Below are 20,809 nucleotides of genomic sequence, written 5' to 3'. Positions count from 1 at the left end.
TGATATAATCTAATTTGTAATGACTATAGCATTATGAGTATTATGACTAATTTAATATGAAACAAAAATGATATATTAATAACAACAAGAGGGTATGACTATTGTCTTAAAAATCCATGCTAACTCCTTTTAATTATAAAGGCCCTTTAGGTCACTAATAATTTGACCCATTTTGTTTCGCGTGATATTATACACACGTAAAACCCGGTAGGCAAATTTTATGCGTGGAGTTTATGCATGCTATACTATACTGGTTAGTTACACACATCATTTTTGAACTCTGTGGAATGCCAAGCTCGCGACAGCGCTGCCGGTCTTTTGGATTGATAACCTCAAAGAAAATGTCTCTATGACCTCGTGAATGCCTCTGGAAATCTCCCTAGGACATAAACCATCTCGCACTGTGTACAATTTCATGTACATGGTTTGTTGTTTTGGCCAAATATGTCAACGAGCACAGACAACGGCGACATAGCAAAGCAAGTACTGTCACAATGCAGTGAATGGGTAAATAAAATGGCCGGTGTGACAGCGTACTTCTTGGCCGCACTGCGGTCCGGAGAAATCGACATTTTAGACATTTTCCTGATCGGATGGGTTGTTCTTGCTGCTGTAGTTGTTGTGACAGTATCTTGGCTCAACCCAGGACAGAAAAACAAGGGCCAGGGAGGCGCTGTTCGGGGCAGAGATGCCAACGACGGGTCAGTGCGAGGAAGTCCGGGGAAAGGTAGCTGGAGTGAGACGTCGTCGGGGCAGACGCCGGGCAATGCAGGCGATGCAGCCGGTGTGGAGACGTGTCGGTGGGTCAACTCGCTGGTCGCATGGATGTATATGCACCAATCACAAGCACCTGGACAGTTATTAACAGCTTGGTTAAAAGCTCTAAATGAACAGACAAGAAAACGAGGGGTAGGTATTGTTTGACAACATCATATTGGTTTATTAAAAAAAGCACTGGATGTTAATGTTTCATTATTTATTAAACACTAAATTTGTAATATTTAACTATCATTATTTTTATATTAATAAAATTAATAATAAACAAAACATTTCTATATTTGAAATGGTCGTGGTGAACAGATGAAGAATTTCCATTATTTGAGTGAATATTTATGAAATGTAAGTAAATATTTACGTAAATTTTCTGTGTCGTACTCACAACTAATTACAATTACATGAATATTGTGAAATAGGATAAAATACAAATTGTTGTATGCCTACTGCTTTGACAGTGTGTAATGGTTTTGCGCATTTTGACATGCCCCTTTCCAGACAATCCCCAAGATAGACTTAAAAGTTTTTCTATTATAAAGGCCAGGGTTATCCGCCACTTGGTTATCAAAGATTAGATTATTTCTTATTGCAAATCATGGAAACTACATTGGTTGTGATTGTAATTTATCCTCTACTGAAATTTAACATCATTTAATAGACCCAGCAATTAGGCTCCGCCCACGACGCTTGTGTGAGCAAGAACAGGTGTGCCTCTCCAATGCCTTTCTGCACAACTCTGTCGCGCGCGTCAAGCAATATACGCGCACACATGTCAGACTTATTTGTCTGACCTTCGTTGCGTTTTGATTGGTCAATATGCAATGGGGCGGAGCTTAATGGATCGATGTATGCACAATGTAGGCCTAGTTTGTCCTCAATTTTATTCAGTGAACCTTGAACTTTGAACCTTGATTAGCGTGCTTGACCAGTTTTTTCATTTCACAAGTCCACTCAGCTTTCCAACACTGAATTAGTAAACTGGACCACTTGGAGTGAATTGTAATTGATGCCCAGGTGATTTTAAAATGATTTTTTGCCAGCTGACCACAGTGTGCTATAAATAAGGCAGGACGCTGCAATACAACAAACCATAATGGGATTAATGCTAGGCCTGATGATGATTATTTCTCAAAATATTTGTAGTCATATTACCAAGTGTGCACACCCATTAGCTTTCTACATAACTACGGAGAAAGCTTTTACACCCTATAAACAATTGTTTATCCATCGTCCATCTGTTCCATTGTTCCTTTCCGAGCGGAGTCATTTAAAATGACAAATGGTTTCTGTGTCATGAATTCCATTGAGTAATGACGGAAAATTGATTTGCTCCATCATGCAAATGAGCATCTCTTTTGTCATCAATAGTCAGTGCTATTGTAGCAATCAATAGTCAGTGCTATTGTAGCACCACACTCTTTGGGTAGGCCTAGTGTACATGGTAGTGCAATGGAGCTCACCTTGGCATATTGTCTAGTGAAACATATTGTACATTGTATGCATTGTAGTTTACTAGCCTGCCCCCGATTTCACGAAGCGCTGCAACGCGTCGCAAGTGCAAGTTGCGACCGGTAACACGTCGTAAGTTGCGATGCGTATGAAATCGATTTCATCAAAGTTACGATGCGTTGGATGCGTCGCAAGTTCCTTGACAACGAGGAAGAACACGTCGTAAGTTACGACGACCCGTAGGGTCGTCGTAAGAATGCTATGTTTCATTTGTTTACGCACAAAATGCATGAAAGAACATAACAATTACCACACGTAACTTCCGTGAACCAATCGGGAAGACACTAGACAACAAAATGAAAATTTACCCTCCCCCCCCAATAAAAGAAAAAAAGGGACGGGTAAAAGAAAAGAAAACAAACACACGCATAACAAACGAACACACACAAACTAAAACAACTTTAGCAGTTCATCCTCGTCCAAAGGGTTGTTTTTATTGAGAGTGAAAATAGTTTGTATTGCGACTCGTCGCGCTTACGACGTGTTTGGTGAAATGTATTGTGGAACTCGTTGCAGCCGCGACGTGTCTTAGGTCTGCGACGCATCGAAAACCCTACGATGCGTCGCTACTTGCGAAATCGGGGGCTGGTATGCTACTGTAAAAGTGTCAGGCCTGTAAAATGCACATAAAATTAATTTTCTTTGTCGTTTTTTTTATGTCAAATTTGAACCTATTTTTATATTAATTCAAGGTTTAAGCCAAAATTGTTGCAGGTTTGTTGTATGGTTGATCACACATAACATGAGGTCTGTCTGCAACTATTTTGTAAGCTCAACCAATCCTGTTTATAATACTTTTAAGATTTATTTATTTCATTTACTGATTCTGAGAATTGTCTTGACTTCATTGTATCTGCAGAGTTCTGTGCAGGTGACCTTTGACCGACTGAAGGCTGGTAGTCTGCCTCCTAAATTCAGTGCAATTAAAGCCGAGGCAGGACCCAGAGATTTCCTGGTAAGTAGTAAGTCATCTACAACCGTGATAAAAGTCAACCGTTACTTCCTCCTCGCTAAGTATTCCTTCCTCATAGATTCCTTCCTCATGGATTCAATGAAATGCTGTAACACTATCATGCAATACATGTACACATGTATATCATAATCCATTTGTGTTTCATCTGGCAGTCCATTATTAGTGTCCATTTTCTCTGTATCTGTATCATCTTTGTAAACATGCTAAGCAAAATATTCAAACAGGCCCCTGTTTTTTCAAGTTCAGTGTCTGAGGTCAGTGAAATAAGGTCATGACCCATTTTTGCATCAAGGTCAAACTGCATATGTTTGGGAGGCTGTGCACACAAGATTGTCATCAGTTGTTGCTGGTTGACTTTGTATGATGATGTACCTCATAGCCTCCTTTGCTCTGGTATTGGCCTTGGTGCCCCTTCAAAGTTTCTTGTAGAATGTTGAGTTTTCCCAATGGAAGTGCCCTTTGCAAAGTGAAAATGGCCTCTGCCCTCTCACAGATGAAATTCCAGGGGTAGATTTCACACAGAGTTAGGACTAGTCCTAACTTAGGACTAGTCCTACGAGATATTGAACACTTTAGGCTAGTCCTAAGTTAGGATGAGTAACTCCTCCTAATAACCCGAGATAAGACTAGTTTTGACTCTTTGTGAAATCCACCCCAGGTCTGTCAGTGCTTTTTTGAGTGGGCAGACTAAATTTACCATTGCGCCATTTTGATAATGGCTTGGCTGACACAAGACTAGTAGGCACTACGACACAACATTAGGTTTTGGTATAAAGTAATGTGTCTGTATCCTTAACCTTGCACTCTTGTCCACCCATAGAGAAAGGCTTTTAAAATCTTTGTAAATTTATGGAGACTCTGACTTGAGACGAAAGACAGTTCGTTTTGTGAACCCAATTTCGCAGAGTTGCTTTTAATTAAGCAGAAAATTTTGCTTAAAATTGTTTGCTAATAAGCAAAAATAAGCAGGATACCAGTCACAGATTGTACATGTGACATAGCGTTATGAAATTGGAACCAGCTTTTAACTGTACACTACATCTTTGATGTCCCTAAGGCCGTGTCCGAAACGACGACTTCGGCTACAGCTACGGCTAGATTGCGCGCGTCTGCCTATTCTTCAACACTGGTAGACGCGCTGATCTAGACGTAGCTGTAGCCGAAGTCGTCGTTACGGACACGGCCTAAGTCACAGATGCTTTCATAGAGTGTGAGTTTGCCAAACATACCAGAGAGATGTGTAGACCAATTGCTATGATCCGTCAATCATCATGAGGATTTCATCTCAGACCACTAGGGGGGCCCCATGAACCCATGAAAAACATATTTCTGCTCTGCCTGGGGTGGATGATGGCATAAGAAATGTTTGGGCTGAGAAGTTGCATTCCTTTGCTGGAGGCAGAATGAGCAGTATTGCCTTTTGGGGAAGGGGTGCATGGTGAATATCTGACGTGTACACTGTATGACACTTCAGGGAACAATTCCATCCAGCAATTTTACATAGCAAATTTTTTTGACTTAACAGATTTTGTGCACACTGAATGCTGATAAAAAAAAATAGTAATATTAATAAGGGAATTAAGGGGTAGCGACAAGTTCTTCAACGGCCGTTTAAAGCCGGCAGGGTTGTTGCGGTGTGATAAAGGCCTGAGCCGAGGGCGAGGGCCTTTTTCGCAAGGCAACGACCCTGCAAGGTTTTAAACGGACGTTTAAGAACGAGTCACTACTCTTTTATTCCCATTCATAAATGCCCTTTTGTTAAAAAAAGTAAAAATATACAGTTATAGAAACTTTAACAATTGAAAATTTAACAATTGAAAATTTGGGGTTTGAAATACCAAACTTTGTGAAGAATCTGGTCGATGCGCGTGGGTTATTTGTACGGGTGCGCGCTTAGATTACGCATGCGCGCTTAGATTACGCCCTGTTACTATAGCTATGAATTTCATTCCGCGGAAGCCATCTTGATATAAACAGCTCCAGCATGTCATTATCAAAGGTTTAAACACCCCCTTGTGACGCGCTCTCCACCAATAGGAATAGAGAAACTGTCTGGGGTATTTATGAATGATGATTTTTGAGTAGCAACTGACATATTTTGTGTAGCATTTTGCTCGTATCTGCTATACAAGGGAAATTGTTTACTGGACTTGAACACACTGGTATTACACATTACCCGTGTTTTGGATGTTAATTATCAAAAGGACTTTTAGCATTATATCTCTCAGAAGGACTTCAATCATCATATCTAGTGCGAGTCTGTTATCGTTTTTCTATGATCAGACCAAATAATAAGCATCTTTTGAAAAGGAACATCCAGACCAAAATTTTTGCTCATCTGTTGTGTGCTTCAGGAGAAAATAGTGGAAAAAACACCATGGATGTAAACACATACACTGTAGTGTCCCTAACTAAATTTTGGTCGTAACAGACAGAATCAGCTGAGATGCGCTTTTTGAGGTTTTTAGATACACTTTTCTTGAATATGACTTCAATTAACAGAGTATTCTAAATGTAGAGAGTAGGCCCTATTCTAAATGTTTACGAACTTCACAAGCAGCAAGTTTTCACTTCTGACTAAAACAAAAAAAAGTTTAATAAAAATTTATCATGGCTTTATCTTTAATTTTAAGTTTTATACAATTCCTCATTGGCTGGACACAGTCTCTGTTTTCAAGACTAAATGTTGGTTTTAACTGGCACATCTCCTAGGGACTTTCCACGGTTAGTGTTAGATGATAATTCAGCTATTCTGAACAGAGTCATCCCTTGACAGTCAGCTGTTGTAAATTCTGTAATTTCCTTCCAACTCTGCGACTCAGCTGCCCAATTCAATCAGCGTTGTGTCACACAAGGGAGCTGTGTGTCACATGACACATTGCTCTCTGCGGAGTCTTGGGGAAAGGAGGGTAATTAAAGGATTGGAGGAGAGCGGTTGGGTTGAGGTATATAGTTTTTAGGAAGTGATGGAAAGAATGTATAAAGTGTTATCTCATCTACATTGGCAAAGGAAAAAAAGGCCTTTTTTTCTCATTTCATTTCCGGTCTTGTGAAAAAAACCCTGATATGACTGTAAAACTGTTGATCTATATATTCCAAGCCATTACAAGCCATTCAGTCTTGTGGCTTTCCTTACATTTATTGCAAGCTTTCATTGTTTAGAATGTAAAGAGCTTGACATTTCCCCTGGATGCAGGCCTGATGCTAGACTTGTGGACAGCCCGGTGACAGTGTTCCGACTCTTCCCGCAGTATTCTTGCGAGACTGCTGGCCCTGCAAGACTACTATTCTCACGACTACGGTCAGGGAGTAGAAGTCGGGCAACCAGCAGTTCACACGAGAGCATCTCGCGAGAGCACCACCACAAACCGACTTTCTCACCGCGTGGGACCAATAGCGACGTTTCCACAAGTCTAGCTTGATGCTTGAGTTTTAAATGTTGGCCAGAAAACGGTCGATTCCTACCGTCTTCATTTTTTTATCAAAACACCTCACATCATCTGTATTTAAAAAAATCAATTTTAAATGTTGACTTTGAATCTGATAAATATATTTAATTTCTGTGTAGTATCATAAGACAATGAGAAAAATCTTCGCTTAGCACATGGTCAAAAAACACGTAAACAAAAAAAACAGATTAATTGTGACAATATGAAGATTCTCATAAAACATGTTGTATTGTGACAAATTTTCTGGTACAGTAAACATTTTGAGCTACAATCCCTTCATAGTCTTGTCTCCACATTCAAGCCCTAGTATTTTATGTCCAGTACATGTACATGTAGATAAAGAGCGTCAATTTATAATTTGCTTTCTTCTAATGATCACCCAGTCAAACTTAACCTGCTGTGAATGTCTACCACAGACAACCCATTGATTGGACCATCCTGTCCATGCCACGATGTGTTGCATGAATCCTTACCACACTTCTCCTAGGTAACGCATCCCGGCACTTAGCATTTTTCATTGCTGTTTCCATGGTAACGTCTTAAATTCATGCACTGGAGGCACAATAGTGGAGCGGCCTGTATTGTCTCACAGTCTGCAAGGGCTTTAGTAATTACGTTGGGTTGAGATGGTAAATAAATGGATGGATTATTATTTATTTGAGCGTGTGTAGGTCGGTAGGTATAGACAATGGCCATGTGTGGCTCTGTCCACACTAATGGGTACAATAATGTGGTAGAGTAGGAAACATTGTTATGTGTATTTAAGATAATTATAATAATTGTAAGTAAAGTAATAGATTATAATTTTGCATCGCGGATAAAGATTTATTTGTTTTTTAACCTTCAATCGATATGTGTTCAAAAAAAGCACTGTGCGCTCAGTACTTTCCTGAGTTCTGTTAAAAACATCCACGAGGCATATTACTTGGGTGGGATCGGAACCTTTTCTGTCTTAAGAATACCATTATTTAAACATACTTACTAAAGCTATGAACCTAGTTTCAGACTCTTTTGTCAGCAATGACTCTCAGCCATGATTGATATTGAAAGCAGATTCAGCCCCAGGAATGATTATAAAACTGCTATGTTTCTTGGCAGGTTTTTTTCTGAACAGCAAAACATAAATTTGATGACAGCCTGATGATTTGGTTGTTTATAAACGGCGTCACAAATGCTAAAAACAAAATGCAAGCTTTGCACATTTTTTGTGTGATACTTCCAATTGTACATGTAGGTGTCGTATAAGCTATTCCAATAAGGAAAGTTGACCGTTTGCAAATATTTCACAGACTGCAAATAATAATTATTTAGATTACGAGACATCGGCTTCTATGCACAGCACAACAAAGAAAGCAATTTACATACAAGCTTATTTTGAAGCAATTTGTTACAATCAAGTGTTTTTTTTTATAGTTTTTTTTATTTTTATAAAAAGTCCCTTGAAAATCAGAAAAGAATCAGCTTGGTGAGTGTGTACTGGTATTAGTCAGTCTATAATGAAGGTGCAATGAAGTAAAGGCATTTTGACCAGAGGTTTTTAGCTTTGGTGCCCCTTTAAAAGTTTCTCAAAGACTTTTAAGGTTTCCAATGGAATTGCTCTTTGAAAAACGTAAATGACATTGCCGTCTCAAAGATGAAATGTCGGTCATACAGCCCCAGTTAACAGCAACTCAAGTGGTTCAATATTTGACTTTTAAATTGTCATTACATCTCTTTGACAATTGATGTGTTCATTAAGTGGTCTGCCAGTCCTTCATTTACCAACCTGTCTATCAACAGTCACCTCATTATGGGTTTGTGCTCAACCAACAAGTGCACCAGGCTGTGCACTGGGGCTGTGTACTAGCCTTTTGTCAAGGCCTTGGTGGTTTATGAGAGCCTTGATCCCAAGTGACTTGAATGGGAGACCAGGCACACCAGTGGCAAACCATTTGATTTGTGCGCGTGGTCTCCTGTTCCAGTCGCTGTTTATGCTATGAAGGCCTTGACAAAAGGCTAGTGCTGTGCAGGTTGATGCAAAATCCACAGTCAATCACTTTATCGTCCACTTAAGATGCACAGCAACAATCCACATAGTGATAACTTGTTTACATACATTTTTGCAGTAATGGGATTTTAATTGCGTCTGACTTGTTACAGTTTCAAGTTATTCAATGTTGATTGTGATTGGTCAAAGCATCAAAGGGGTGGAGCTAAGATCAGTCTGTTAAACATCATTACAAGGCCAGTTTTGATGATTAAAATTTGTGATGTCCTCACATTGTTAGGCAACTGAAATAATTCATTCATTTACCATACTGTGCAATTTACTAAACTGGCTATTTTGATAACTGTTAACAGTGTTTTATTTAATGTCATTTTGTTTATTTTGTTCTCTCATTTTCTCAAACATAGCGCTGTGATCCAGTGGTATATTTCATTCTTATTTATTTTATTTTACATTTTAATTTGTTCCTTTTCTCACTTCTCTTGTATTTTACCCTTGGTAATTGGTCTTCCTGGTCTTGGTTTTGACTTCTGTTTGGTGAAGGGTCATTTATTTCAAGGCATTTTTTACTTCCAATTTCCCAGGCCAAGGTTGAGGGTTTGTTACATTTTATCCTCTCACAATTTATCTTACCTTTTCTGATGTATTTGGGATAATTTAAATTCGTTCTCTTGTGATCCATTGGCCCCTTCATTTTAAATTTGAAGTCTACATTTTCAGTGTTTCTGCAGATTGCATTTTTAATATTTTTGTAAAGCAGCCCAAGGGGCTAGTAAACTGTGCAATTAATTGCTTGCAAGACTACTAAGTGGCCTAGATTTTGAACAAGTATTGTCTCATGTCACTAATGTGAGCTGGTTTTATTATTCCACCCTTGGCTCTTGGCATTTACACTGGTCATTTTATTATACACTAAAGTTTAATGGGGACTAAACTGAACTGTTCTGGGTGTGTGGCAAGGCCAATGTACCCAATGCAACACAAAGAAGCAAGTACAAGATTTGGGTTTTGACTGGAAAGTCTAATAAAACTAAAATGCAGTAATTATTTACTAACTGGAGCATTTGGCAGGGTACTGAGTTACATGTAACCTGTATATTCACTGCTGACAAAATGCTGAAAAACGTACAAATATTCCATCTTAATTAAAGACAGTGGACACTATTGGTATTGGCAAAGACCAGTCTTTTCACTTGATGTACGTATCTCAACATGCATAAAATAACAAACATGTGAACATTTGAGCTCAATCGGTCATCAAAGTTGCGAGATAATAATGAAAGAAAAAACACCATGGTCACAAGAAGTTGTGTGCTTTCTAATGCTTGATTTCAAGACCTCAAGTTCTAAATCTGAGGTCTCAAAATCAAATTTGTGGAAAACTACTTCTTTCTCGAAAACTACGTTACTTCAGAGGGTGCCGTTTCTCACAATGTTTTATACTATCAACCTCTCCCCATTACTTGTTACCAAGTAAGTTGTTATGCTAGAAATTATTTGTTTGATAATTATTAAGTTTGATATATTTTCTCTGCTTCTCTGCGCCTTGAACATACACTGTGTACATGAATCTTAAGATTGGTTTGGCGCATAAGCCTACACAATACACAACACAATGGCAATACTAACATCTCCAAGATGAATCTCAGTGCTTTGTGAAATCAAGCCATGGCCCAATAAAAGTTCCTGGGTCTAGTCGAGATTAATGTCATGAGCTCTACTTTGATACCATACCCCGATAAATATAAATATAGATGCTCATTAGCATCCTGGCACCCATCACAGTGCAAGTATTACTGTCTATCAATGATGCCATTAAGGCATCCCTAAGATGAAGTCTTTATACCTCAGAACGACCCTTACCCTTTCCATCCACCGTTTCCAGAAGGACCTTGAATCATGTCTGAGGCAGGAGAAGATGCTTGCTCCCCGGCTCATAACATCTTGTGTAATATGATCCCATACACTAGATAGCTAAGGCCATGGGTAGAAACGCACAGCTGTCTTAAAGACGCCGTGTAGTCGTCCTCAGATACTCTTCATGTGTGAATTAAACATAAAGATATATTTTTATTTACTACATGCCTTCATGTACACTGTATATAATCCAGCATGTATGCTTCGTTTTTGAAAGGGCAAGAGCACAAAGGCATATTCTCCTTGTTAAAGGGCATATGAGGAAATTCTAACTGGAGCATTTAAAGGCACCAAGGCAATGACCAGGGGGCATTGAGGTAATTGCCTTTGTTGAGACTGTCAAGACTAGTCTTTGACAATAAACAATAGGGGATGCTCAGGGATCGATCTCGTTTGCAGAAATTTTCGGATAGGAAAGTATTCCGAGATTGAGCTTGTGTTACATTCACACTAATTGCCTTCTTCTGAATAATCTTACAGTCTGGTGTTGTGTTTCTTGCTAATATCTTGTCTTACTTTGTGGATGACATTTTACTAGGTGTCAATATTGAAGGTCATCATTTACACTTGATTGGAATTGACGCCTTGATTAGAATCCTAGATGTACAACATGTCTGGATGGTCAGTCAACTACAGTATCATCAACCTACATGTTTAATAAACATTCTGTACTTCATCGTCAAATATCGGTGCAATAACATATCTTGATTTTGAAGAAAAAAATGAATGGCCTGATGTTTCAACCCTAGCAGAGTCTTTCTCATAGGGTATCTTGAGTAATAATAACACACTACAAGAGTTGGACAACAGCATGGGGTATGTTTATGCGGCTGTAACCAACAACTGTTTCGGTCAATGGCCAGTGATTAACAAAATATTGTACACACTTTATTCGGGAGGTTGTTGGTTCAAATCCCGCTCTTGTCACTTTTTTCTTTGTTCAACCTCAAATGGAATCCAGAATTGTCAGTTAGACGCATTATCAGAAACAACTTCAAATAATAATTTCTTTTTTCTTGTTTCTGTTTATCTTTGAACAGACAGTGGCATGCCAGGTAGAAGCAGCAGGAGTTTCCTTTGTCATCTTTGCTACTCAGCAAACAGCGAGTAGCGTCAAACTCTCAACGTGTGATGTTTCCATTGAAAATCTCATTGGAAAGGTGGGTACTCACTGGGTTTAAAACAATGCGTGTGTTGACTCGGGAACAGGCCAATTTATGTTTTTTGTTGAATAAAAGTCGCTCAAATTACTGTTTAAAACTTTTCATTATTATTTTGGTTCGGTGTGCTTGTAAAATTTGCCCTAAGTTTGTTTGATATTGTTGAATGCACAAGATTGCCCCGTCTACCCATACTAGTGTTACTTCATACATAGGAAATTCTACATGGAAATTATAATTGACATGAAATTTATCTTTTTCTTCTTTATTTGCTGGCAGCTTAAATTGCAGGTATAGTATTCTAATAGTTAGTCATCTATGCGTAAACCAGTATCCCAGTGTACATGTACGTGTGATGTAGATTTTGTATCTGTTGTTCTATGATTTAACGTGGCCCAACGGATACATTATTTCAACTATCTACACAAGTAGTTATTCTTTTTTAATTTGACCGTGTAATATTTTTGGTGTTTCTTTCCAATTTCCATTAATTCCCCTTCTGCATGCCAGCCAATTTTAATTTTTAATTTTTATTTTCTAATTCATTTTATTATTTGTTTATTGACCTACTGAATTTATCACTGAGATTTGTATTTGTTTTTTACATTCATGTTTTTGTTTCATTTTAATTTGCCTATTTCTGCGTTGTTGTTGACATGGTTGAAGTGTGAAATATTGTTTTAAAAGTGTATTGAAATTAGATGTGCGATCAAATAATAAAAACTAATAATTAATTTGATATTGTTATTTTTGGGTGAATTGCTCACACAGCAGCAAGAAACAGATTGCTTCGCATTTCATTTGAGTCATTGGATTGTTGATTCAGGACTATTAAACAAATAATATATAGGACTAGTAATATTTGGAGGCAGTCCTTTGGGCTACCAGTAATAATTGGCAGACTGAGGCGAAGTGATCAAGCGCACTGGGCTCAAGCTCTGGTAATTATGACCAGAACAGTATGGGTTTGAGTCGCGGTATTGATACTTACATGTATGTCTTTAAGCAAGGCAGCGGACTATTATTGCCGGTATTGGAATGTATCAGTAGGACTCATGAGTGTGTTGTAGGCCTATAGTGCACGTAAAATAACCTACACTGTAGTGCACTTATGTTAAGAGAAGGGGTTGGCCTTGGTGTTTTCTGTCATGGTTAGTGCACTTATCATTTCGAGAAGGGGTTCGCCTTGGTGTTTTCTGTCATGGTTAGCTGCAGATTGCACCACAGCACCTTGTGAACCATTTCATGGAGCTTTATAAATAACTGTGTCTTATATTGCGAACACAGCTCCACATATGCTGTAGACAACTAAATAAACATTGAGAGTTTGAGATGCCTGCGGGTGCTATAAAGCGCTTTATAGGAACTGCGTATTATTATTATAGCAGAGTCTTTCTCCAAGGCTAGGTAGCCTCAATTATTATTCAGATTAATAGTATAGATCAATTTCAAGCTCTGTGCGTCATACATGGACATTTGAAGGAGCCATTGGAACTTACAAAATTGCCCAAAACTCACTTTTGTGTGTTGTTGTGTAATACGACCCTGAATATAGGTACGGTGTTAATGATGCATCCACAAGTCCCAAGGGGGGCTTCAGTCTGCTTCAAGATCAATACTGTATCTAATGCATCCACAAGTCCCAAGGGGGGCTTCAGTCTGCTTCAAGATCAATACTGTATCTAATGCATCCACAAGTCCCAAGGGGGGCTTCAGTCTGCTTCAAGATCAATACTGTATTTAATGCATCCACAAGTCTCAAGGGTGGCTTCAGTCTGCTTCAAGATCAATACTGTATCTAATGTATCCACAAGTCCCAAGGGGGGCTTCAGTCTGCTTCAAGATCAATACTGTATCTAATGCATCCACAAGTCCCAAGGGGGGCTTCAGTCTGCTTCAAGATCAATACTGTATCTAATGCATCCACAAGTCCCAAGGGGGGCTTCAGTCTGCTTCAAGATCAATACTGTATTTAATGCATCCACAAGTCTCAAGGGTGGCTTCAGTCTGCTTCAAAGTCAATACTGTATCTAATGCATCCACAAGTCCCAAGGGGGGCTTCAGTCTGCTTCAAGATCAATACTGTATCTTATGCATCCACAAGTCCCAAGGGGGGCTTCAGTCTGCTTCAAGATCAATACTGTATCTAATGCATCAACAAGTCCCAAGGGGGGTTTCAGTCTGCTTCAAGATCAATACTGTATCTAATGCATCCACAAGTCCCAAGGGGGGCTTCAGTCTGCTTCAAGATCAATACTGTATCTAATGCATCCACAAGTCCCAAGGGGGGCTTCAGTCTGCTTCAAGATCAATACTGTATCTAATGCATCCACAAGTCCCAAGGGGGGCTTAAGTCTGCTTCAAGATCAATACTGTATCTAATGCATCCACAAGTCCCAAGGGGGGCTTCAGTCTGCTTCAAGATCAATACTGTATCTAATGCATCCACAAGTCCCAAGGGGGGCTTCAGTCTGCTTCAAGATCAATACTGTATCTAATGCATCCACAAGTCCCAAGGGGGGCTTCAGTCTGCTTCAAGATCAATACTGTATCTAATGCATCAACAAGTCCCAAGGGGGGTTTCAGTCTGCTTCAAGATCAATACTGTATCTGATGCATCCACAAGTCCCAAGGGGGGCTTCAGTCTGCTTCAAGATCAATACTGTATCTAATGCATCCACAAGTCCCAAGGGGGGCTTCAGTCTGCTTCAAGATCAATACTGTATCTAATGCATCCACAAGTCCCAAGGGGGGCTTCAGTCTGCTTCAAGATCAATACTGTATCTAATGCATCAACAAGTCCCAAGGGGGGTTTCAGTCTGCTTCAAGATCAATACTGTATCTGATGCATCCACAAGTCCCAAGGGGGGCTTCAGTCTGCTTCAAGATCAATACTGTATCTAATGCATCCACAAGTCCCAAGGGGGGCTTCAGTCTGCTTCAAGATCAATACTGTATCTAATGCATCCACAAGTCCCAAGGGGGGCTTCAGTCTGCTTCAAGATCAATACTGTATCTAATGCATCCACAAGTCCCAAGGGGGGCTTCAGTCTGCTTCAAGATCAATACTGTATCTAATGCATCCACAAGTCCCAAGGGGGGCTTCAGTCTGCTTCAAGATCAATACTGTATCTAATGCATCCACAAGTCCCAAGGGGGGCTTCAGTCTGCTTCAAGATCAATACTGTATCTATTATGTTTTTTTCTCTTGTTACTTTTCACTCGTCGTTTAAAGGAACATTACAGAATTGATTTTGCTCACAATACAGTTGCTGGCAGTGTTTAAAGCACTTTATATAATCCACCGTGTACATGTACATACACTGACAAACCTGAAGAAGTTTGAGATTGATCGGCTATCTGGGTCACAAGAAAATAGTGAAAAACAGATTACTGCGTGACATCGATGCAAAAAGAAGAAGAATAAAACGCTTACTGAGCAATAAACAGATCAGTGAATGGATAAGCCAATTTATAATAAATGTTTTAATTGTGATAGATATTTAACATTTATTGAATGTAAACATTGCCCCTGCACTTTCTGTGTAATGTATGCATTCATTGTTGGATAGTTTTATAACCTCCATTTCTCATGTGGCTTATGTGTACTGTTGGCATGCAGTATGAGGTCTGTGGCTGATTCTGTGTTATCAATTTAATTTGTCCCCTCTTTTCATTTTATAAAAAAACAAATTATAGGTTTATAGCTGTTAATATTGTTTTTGTTTCTTGTTTGGCAGCTTCAGGTGCAACACCTCACCTTGTACATGTACTTAATTCGTCTCATAAAATCATTTTTTAGCAATTGCTCCAACAAATTTGATATTTCTGTGGCAGAAGTGTAATTTACAACAGACATGGTGCATTATAAATGTGAGCTAATATTATTTGTAGCGTCAGGCTATATTCAATATTACCATGGGTCCTTTCGGTTGGTAAGTTGTTTTGCACTTCTGTTCTCCCTATTAATATTATTAATGTACTGTACACTATCTATGAGATAGGCTACATTATAAATAAACTTTTGGCTTTCAAAATGAAAGCGATGACTGTCACAGTTTAAATGTATCCTCTCATTGAGACTAGCTAGATATGCAATCAATAACGGCACTCATTACTGCACCGTCTCTTCACTATGGTATTCAATTAGGGATCATCTGCATCTAGATATCTACAGCCATGGTCCGGAGTATTGTTGTGTAGGGAGTATTATTAGTGCTAAGTGAGAAACATTACACGTGCAGCATTATGCATGGGGGGGGGGGGGTAATCGAAGCTGCCACACGCTGCCACATGCTGGCACTCGTTGACTCGATGAAATTATACAACCCAATGTGTGAATAGACAATCATAATGTTATGTACAAGTTCTGCAGTTACACATAAAAAGCAGACCTGGGCTTATCTCAGTAAGCCTTTTAGGAAAGCAAAAAATGAAGTCACACAAACACAAAATTATGCTTTTACCAGGTTAAGGTTACCGACCAAATTCACAGTTACCATTTTTAGTTTAAACAAACATCTAACTGCCTCAGCCCCCATCATTTTAATATTGAAGCCGCATCCTTTTTGAAAAATTTTTGGCCCTCAAATTACTCATTTTTGTTTCTATTTTCGATTCATCTTTGCACCATTTATTTGGCAAGTTATCCTATATTTTAGACTTCTAAATGTAAGTTCTACAAAGCCAGTAATTTCTAGCTCTTTACTCTTTAAAGTAAAAAGGTCTAGGACGATCAACTGGTGTACCAGTATTATTTTACTAAGGCCTAAAAGTTATTGTGTAAGATTTGCGAATGCGATCCTGTCATTGCTCACACTCAAACAGGAGATTAAGAGTCAAACAGGAGATTAAGAGTCAAACATCCATCACTTTGAAACTGTTTGTTGTTGACAAGTCAGAAGGACTAACAATCGATGATGTCGCTTAAGTCAGAAGGACTAACAATCGATGATGTCGCTTAAGTCAGAAGGACTAACAATCGATGATGTCGCTTAAGTCAGAAGGACTAACAATCGATGATGTCGCTTAAGTCAGAAGGACTAACCATTGTTTATGTCGCTTGATTTCCTGTTTTACAGGTGCAGTGCAAAGTGCAATGTCTGTCGGATGAACTACTCCAGGTTAATGCAGCGTTTGATAGTAAACCTGATCTGTCTCTTACCGTTAGGCCTCAGACATCTAGTAAGGTAAGTAATACACTACAGTTTAGTCTGGCACCCTGTTTTAGAGAGAAAGTGTAAACTGCCTTTTATGTTACCATCTAGGCCCAATTGCATGGCTCTGCTTACTGCCGAATTCTGCGCTTACGATCACCTGATTCTGCTTACTGTTCAAGTGCAGAATCTTTGCTCTAGCTGTGTATGCGCAGATTGCCTAGTAATGCAGAGTCAAACGGGCACAAGCAAAAATTCCCTGCTTACCCCGTGAAATATGCTTGATGTAAAAGCGCAGAATTTCCTGCTTTCGTAAGGGCCGATTCTTCGCTTACGGTAAACCGAGCAATGAAGTGAGACACAGGCTTAAGCATCTAAATAAGGTAGTTGATACGCTCTACGAAGTTGAGCCTTTGTTCCAGGCGAGCCTCAGACTAACAACTGACGTTTTCTCATCTTATAGAATGACCCTGTTGACCTCATGCTGGTGGAGGAGATTGTCCGAGGTGCCATCATGGGGGCAATGACCTCAGTTGACCTTTCCACTAAGACGGTACCTAGGGAGGTACTGACCCCAACCTCAGCGCAGTTCACCATGTCACAGCGGACGGCATTCCAACCAGTATGTATTGGCACTCAAAGACTTTACTTTTTTACAAACAATTAAAACCGGACTCTGAGGTCAGATTCAGTTTTGTGATCCACTCATTTTCAAGTAGATGAAGTCCTTATGAAAATGGAAAAACAAAAACCGTTCTCTAACCTCGGTTAAAATAGTGTAAAAATGCCAAGTTCCCATAGATTTTTAGATTTTACAATTGAAGTGCCCTTTCCAGAAAATTGAGAATGGCCTTGCCCTTTCAAAGATGAAATTGTAGGCCTGCGTTGAAGCACTAATGACCTGATATTTGACCGAGGGCATTTCTGCTCCTGGTCAATGCCTTGTGGTGCCCATTAAAGTGGTAATTCTGTAGACAAGTTTCAGTTTTCAGAAAAGTGTGGCCCATGACTAAAGAAAAACGGCCCTTGGTCCTTAACCTTTCCCAAGAACAAAGTATCAGGCCATGGCTCGATTTCACAAAGCACTAAGATTCATCTTTGAGTTGTCATTATTAGCGTAGTGATCACACATTGCTTAGCAATGAAGATCAATTCAAAGTTAAGATCATTCTTAGATCTTTGTAAAACCGACCCTTGGAACCTTCTTCAAACCATGGCTTGGGCTCCAGTTCCGACTTCAGGCTCCGTTTGCTGATGTTCTAACCACCACTATAAAAATACACGCTGCTCTAAAAATCTATAGGCCAGAAGGTTGGTTCATCCACTGTGCACGCAGGATCTGGAGGCTAAGCCAGAGATGGATTTAAAAGCGGAATCAGAGCCCAAGCCAAGGTTTGAGAAAGCCCCTGGATACAGCAGAAAGTTTGATTTGTCTTGTCTGGTACCTTACGTGTTCTAACAGTGTGTTTGGTGTTTCTTGCTTTATTATTGCTACTGACTAATGTGTGCAGTCTAGCTCTTATAGTGGACGATGTCCAATCAGGGTACGTATGCAGATAATGAACATTTGATTACATGCTACCATGGTAACAGCAAACAGGCAAGCTGACTCACTCTTGGTCAGTTTAACCAATATTGTCGCGTACTAAAAGACATGGTTTAGAGACCTTTTGTTTATTGTTTATTTATTTGTTTATTAGACAATCTCCACAAAGTTCTTTAAAATACAACACGTGGACAAAAACAGTAAATTAAAAAGAAAGCATAAAAGACAGTGTAATCTGAGGAATTGTCAAGGATAACACAACAAAAAATCGGAAAAGCTTGATTCAATTCTGTTCCTCTATAAAAATATAAAAAATAAAAACCTGATACAGTTTAATTTGATGGCTTACTTTGCAATCTCTGGGTATAAAGTACATGTATTTGTAAAAATTATTTTGGACACGTGCAGATATTTGTTCAAATAATCACAAATGAAGCAATTTATTTATTTTTATTTTTAATTATGTTAATTTGTTATGTTTGTTTCATGGAGACAACTGACTGCATTGCTGTACCATCCCTTTAAACTGTTTTAAAAGTAATTTAAGTAAAAGGCATTTTGTGAGGCATTTCTAGAGCATCCTGACCATTAATATTCTCTTTCATTTTCATGTGCATGTTGAGATAATCAGTTCAATTACTTTGGGTCAATGGGGAAATAATGTGTGGAGATTGTGTCTATGATGAATACAAGCATGGAATGTGGCGCACAGTCATGAGAAAGATATTTGGCTACATGTGTGTAATGCCTTTACTTCCTGCTTCAGTTGTATTGTAATGTTGGATCTAAGTGTCAAACATTTTGTTTTCGTTGAGTTGAAGAAAGTTGCTATAAGAATGGATGCTTTAAGGTGACTTGGCTGAACCCTACACTATGTACTTGTAATCCACTATTGCAGCATGTAAAGCCATGTTTGAATGGGCGACTATAGCTACAGCTACAGCTGGATCGTCATGCCAACATGCATTGAAGTATAGGAAATCCTTAGCAACACCCTTGGCAACAGTCATAGCCGAAGCTGCAAATTCCAAAATTAACGGCTATGGCTATGTTTGTTTCTAACGGTGTCGCTATGGGCATCCTATGCTTTAATACTAGTGGATGTTGCGATTAAGCCTCAGCTGCTCATTTAGATACGGCTCTAATGATTTGTACACACCCTACGTTATCAAACTGCTGTAAACCTGATACCTGTATTCCACAGTCTGGCTACAACCTAGCATGTTAGTATACATGTACCATGTCCGATATGGGAGTAGAGGGCCCCCCCCCCCCCTTCCCCAAATGGTCTCATACTGGTTCCTCTTGTACAGAGTTACACCCCTTCCCCTTCTAAGAATTCCTGAAATTCCAAAATCACACAATGAGGACACAATGGGGGGGGGGGGTGGGAAGATACAACCATGCTTCATATCAAGCACGAATGCATGTTGTTTCTAGTGTTTGAACCAACCATGCGTCTTACATATTGAAACTTACACATTGTGAGAAGAGGATTCCAATATTGTATTTGGGATTATAAACAACCCAGCCAGTTTGGTTTCACAAGGGGTCGGTCCACTCTGGATGAGACCTCTTCTCGTTGCCTACATTGGCATCAAGGCAGCCTTTGACTCGGTGGATCGTGATGCTCTATGGAAGGCCCTGAAAGTGATCGCGGTGCCCCACCACTTCTGCTTCAGTTGATCCAGGACCTGCACGAGGTCAGCGCAGTTTATGTGTTGGAAATGACGTTTCCACTCCCCTCTTAAACCGCTGTCAAACAGACTTCTGAATAACGGTCGGGGACACATTCTTCACAGATCTTGAACATTATCCGCTCTCTAACCTCAGATGCTACATTAATAAGAAATTTCACAAAATTGAACTGTTTTTTATTCTAACCCCTGTTCCATATTACTATAATTTGCATTCTGATATAAATAATTTGCTAAAAGATTACAAATAAAAAAGGCTAAATTATAACATGATTGGCAAAATGTGCGAATTATTTTTACTTTCTTCTTTTTTACTAATTTACTCTATTTGAAGGAAGCTTTATATTAAAGATTAGATCGCTCTTTCTTTTGTTGAAACACGAAATTCAGAGCCTCCATTCCAGCAAGCAAATGTTTTGTTATTCATGCTCTGATCTATTATTGCATCAAAAGACTTGCTTACTTAAATGGCGTCCAGTTCAGAGTTCTCATTTCAGCCTAAGTTCCCCATCTTGCGCCTTCGTTGCTCTATAATCCCTTTGCAATATCAACTGATTAGTGCATCATCAGACAAAGCTGCTAACATTTCCTTATTCTGCAGAAAGTTTCATAAAAAAAACATCAATCATTCCACATTCTGA

At 39.2% G+C, this 20,809-nt stretch overlaps 1 protein-coding gene across 12 annotated transcripts in view; it reads left to right on the top strand.

Annotated features, from left to right (window-relative positions):
* Positions 1–235: 235 nt before the first annotated feature.
* Positions 236–20,809, top strand: part of LOC117301459 (phospholipid transfer protein C2CD2L-like) — a 43,245-nt gene continuing 22,671 nt past the window's right edge. For 8 of the 12 annotated variants that reach the window (XM_033785462.1, XM_033785469.1, XM_033785468.1 and 5 more), the window contains exons 1-7: positions 236–909; positions 3,143–3,238; positions 11,650–11,769; positions 12,049–12,060; positions 16,851–16,958; positions 17,389–17,547; positions 18,437–18,469. In XM_033785462.1, coding sequence (XP_033641353.1) covers positions 445–909; positions 3,143–3,238; positions 11,650–11,769; positions 12,049–12,060; positions 16,851–16,958; positions 17,389–17,547; positions 18,437–18,469 — 993 coding nt within the window. In that variant the 5' untranslated portion in view covers positions 236–444. The remainder of the gene's footprint in view (positions 910–3,142; positions 3,239–11,649; positions 11,770–12,048; positions 12,061–16,850; positions 16,959–17,388; positions 17,548–18,436; positions 18,470–20,809) is intronic. The other 4 variants (XM_033785470.1, XM_033785459.1, XM_033785466.1 and 1 more) reach the window with 2 other exon arrangements.

This window comes from Asterias rubens, chromosome 17 (genome assembly GCF_902459465.1).
Source record: "Asterias rubens chromosome 17, eAstRub1.3, whole genome shotgun sequence".
NCBI classification, from domain to species: domain Eukaryota; kingdom Metazoa; phylum Echinodermata; class Asteroidea; order Forcipulatida; family Asteriidae; genus Asterias; species Asterias rubens.
The sequence above is the reverse complement of the archived record's forward strand: the minus strand, read 5'-3'. Positions and strand labels throughout refer to the sequence as shown.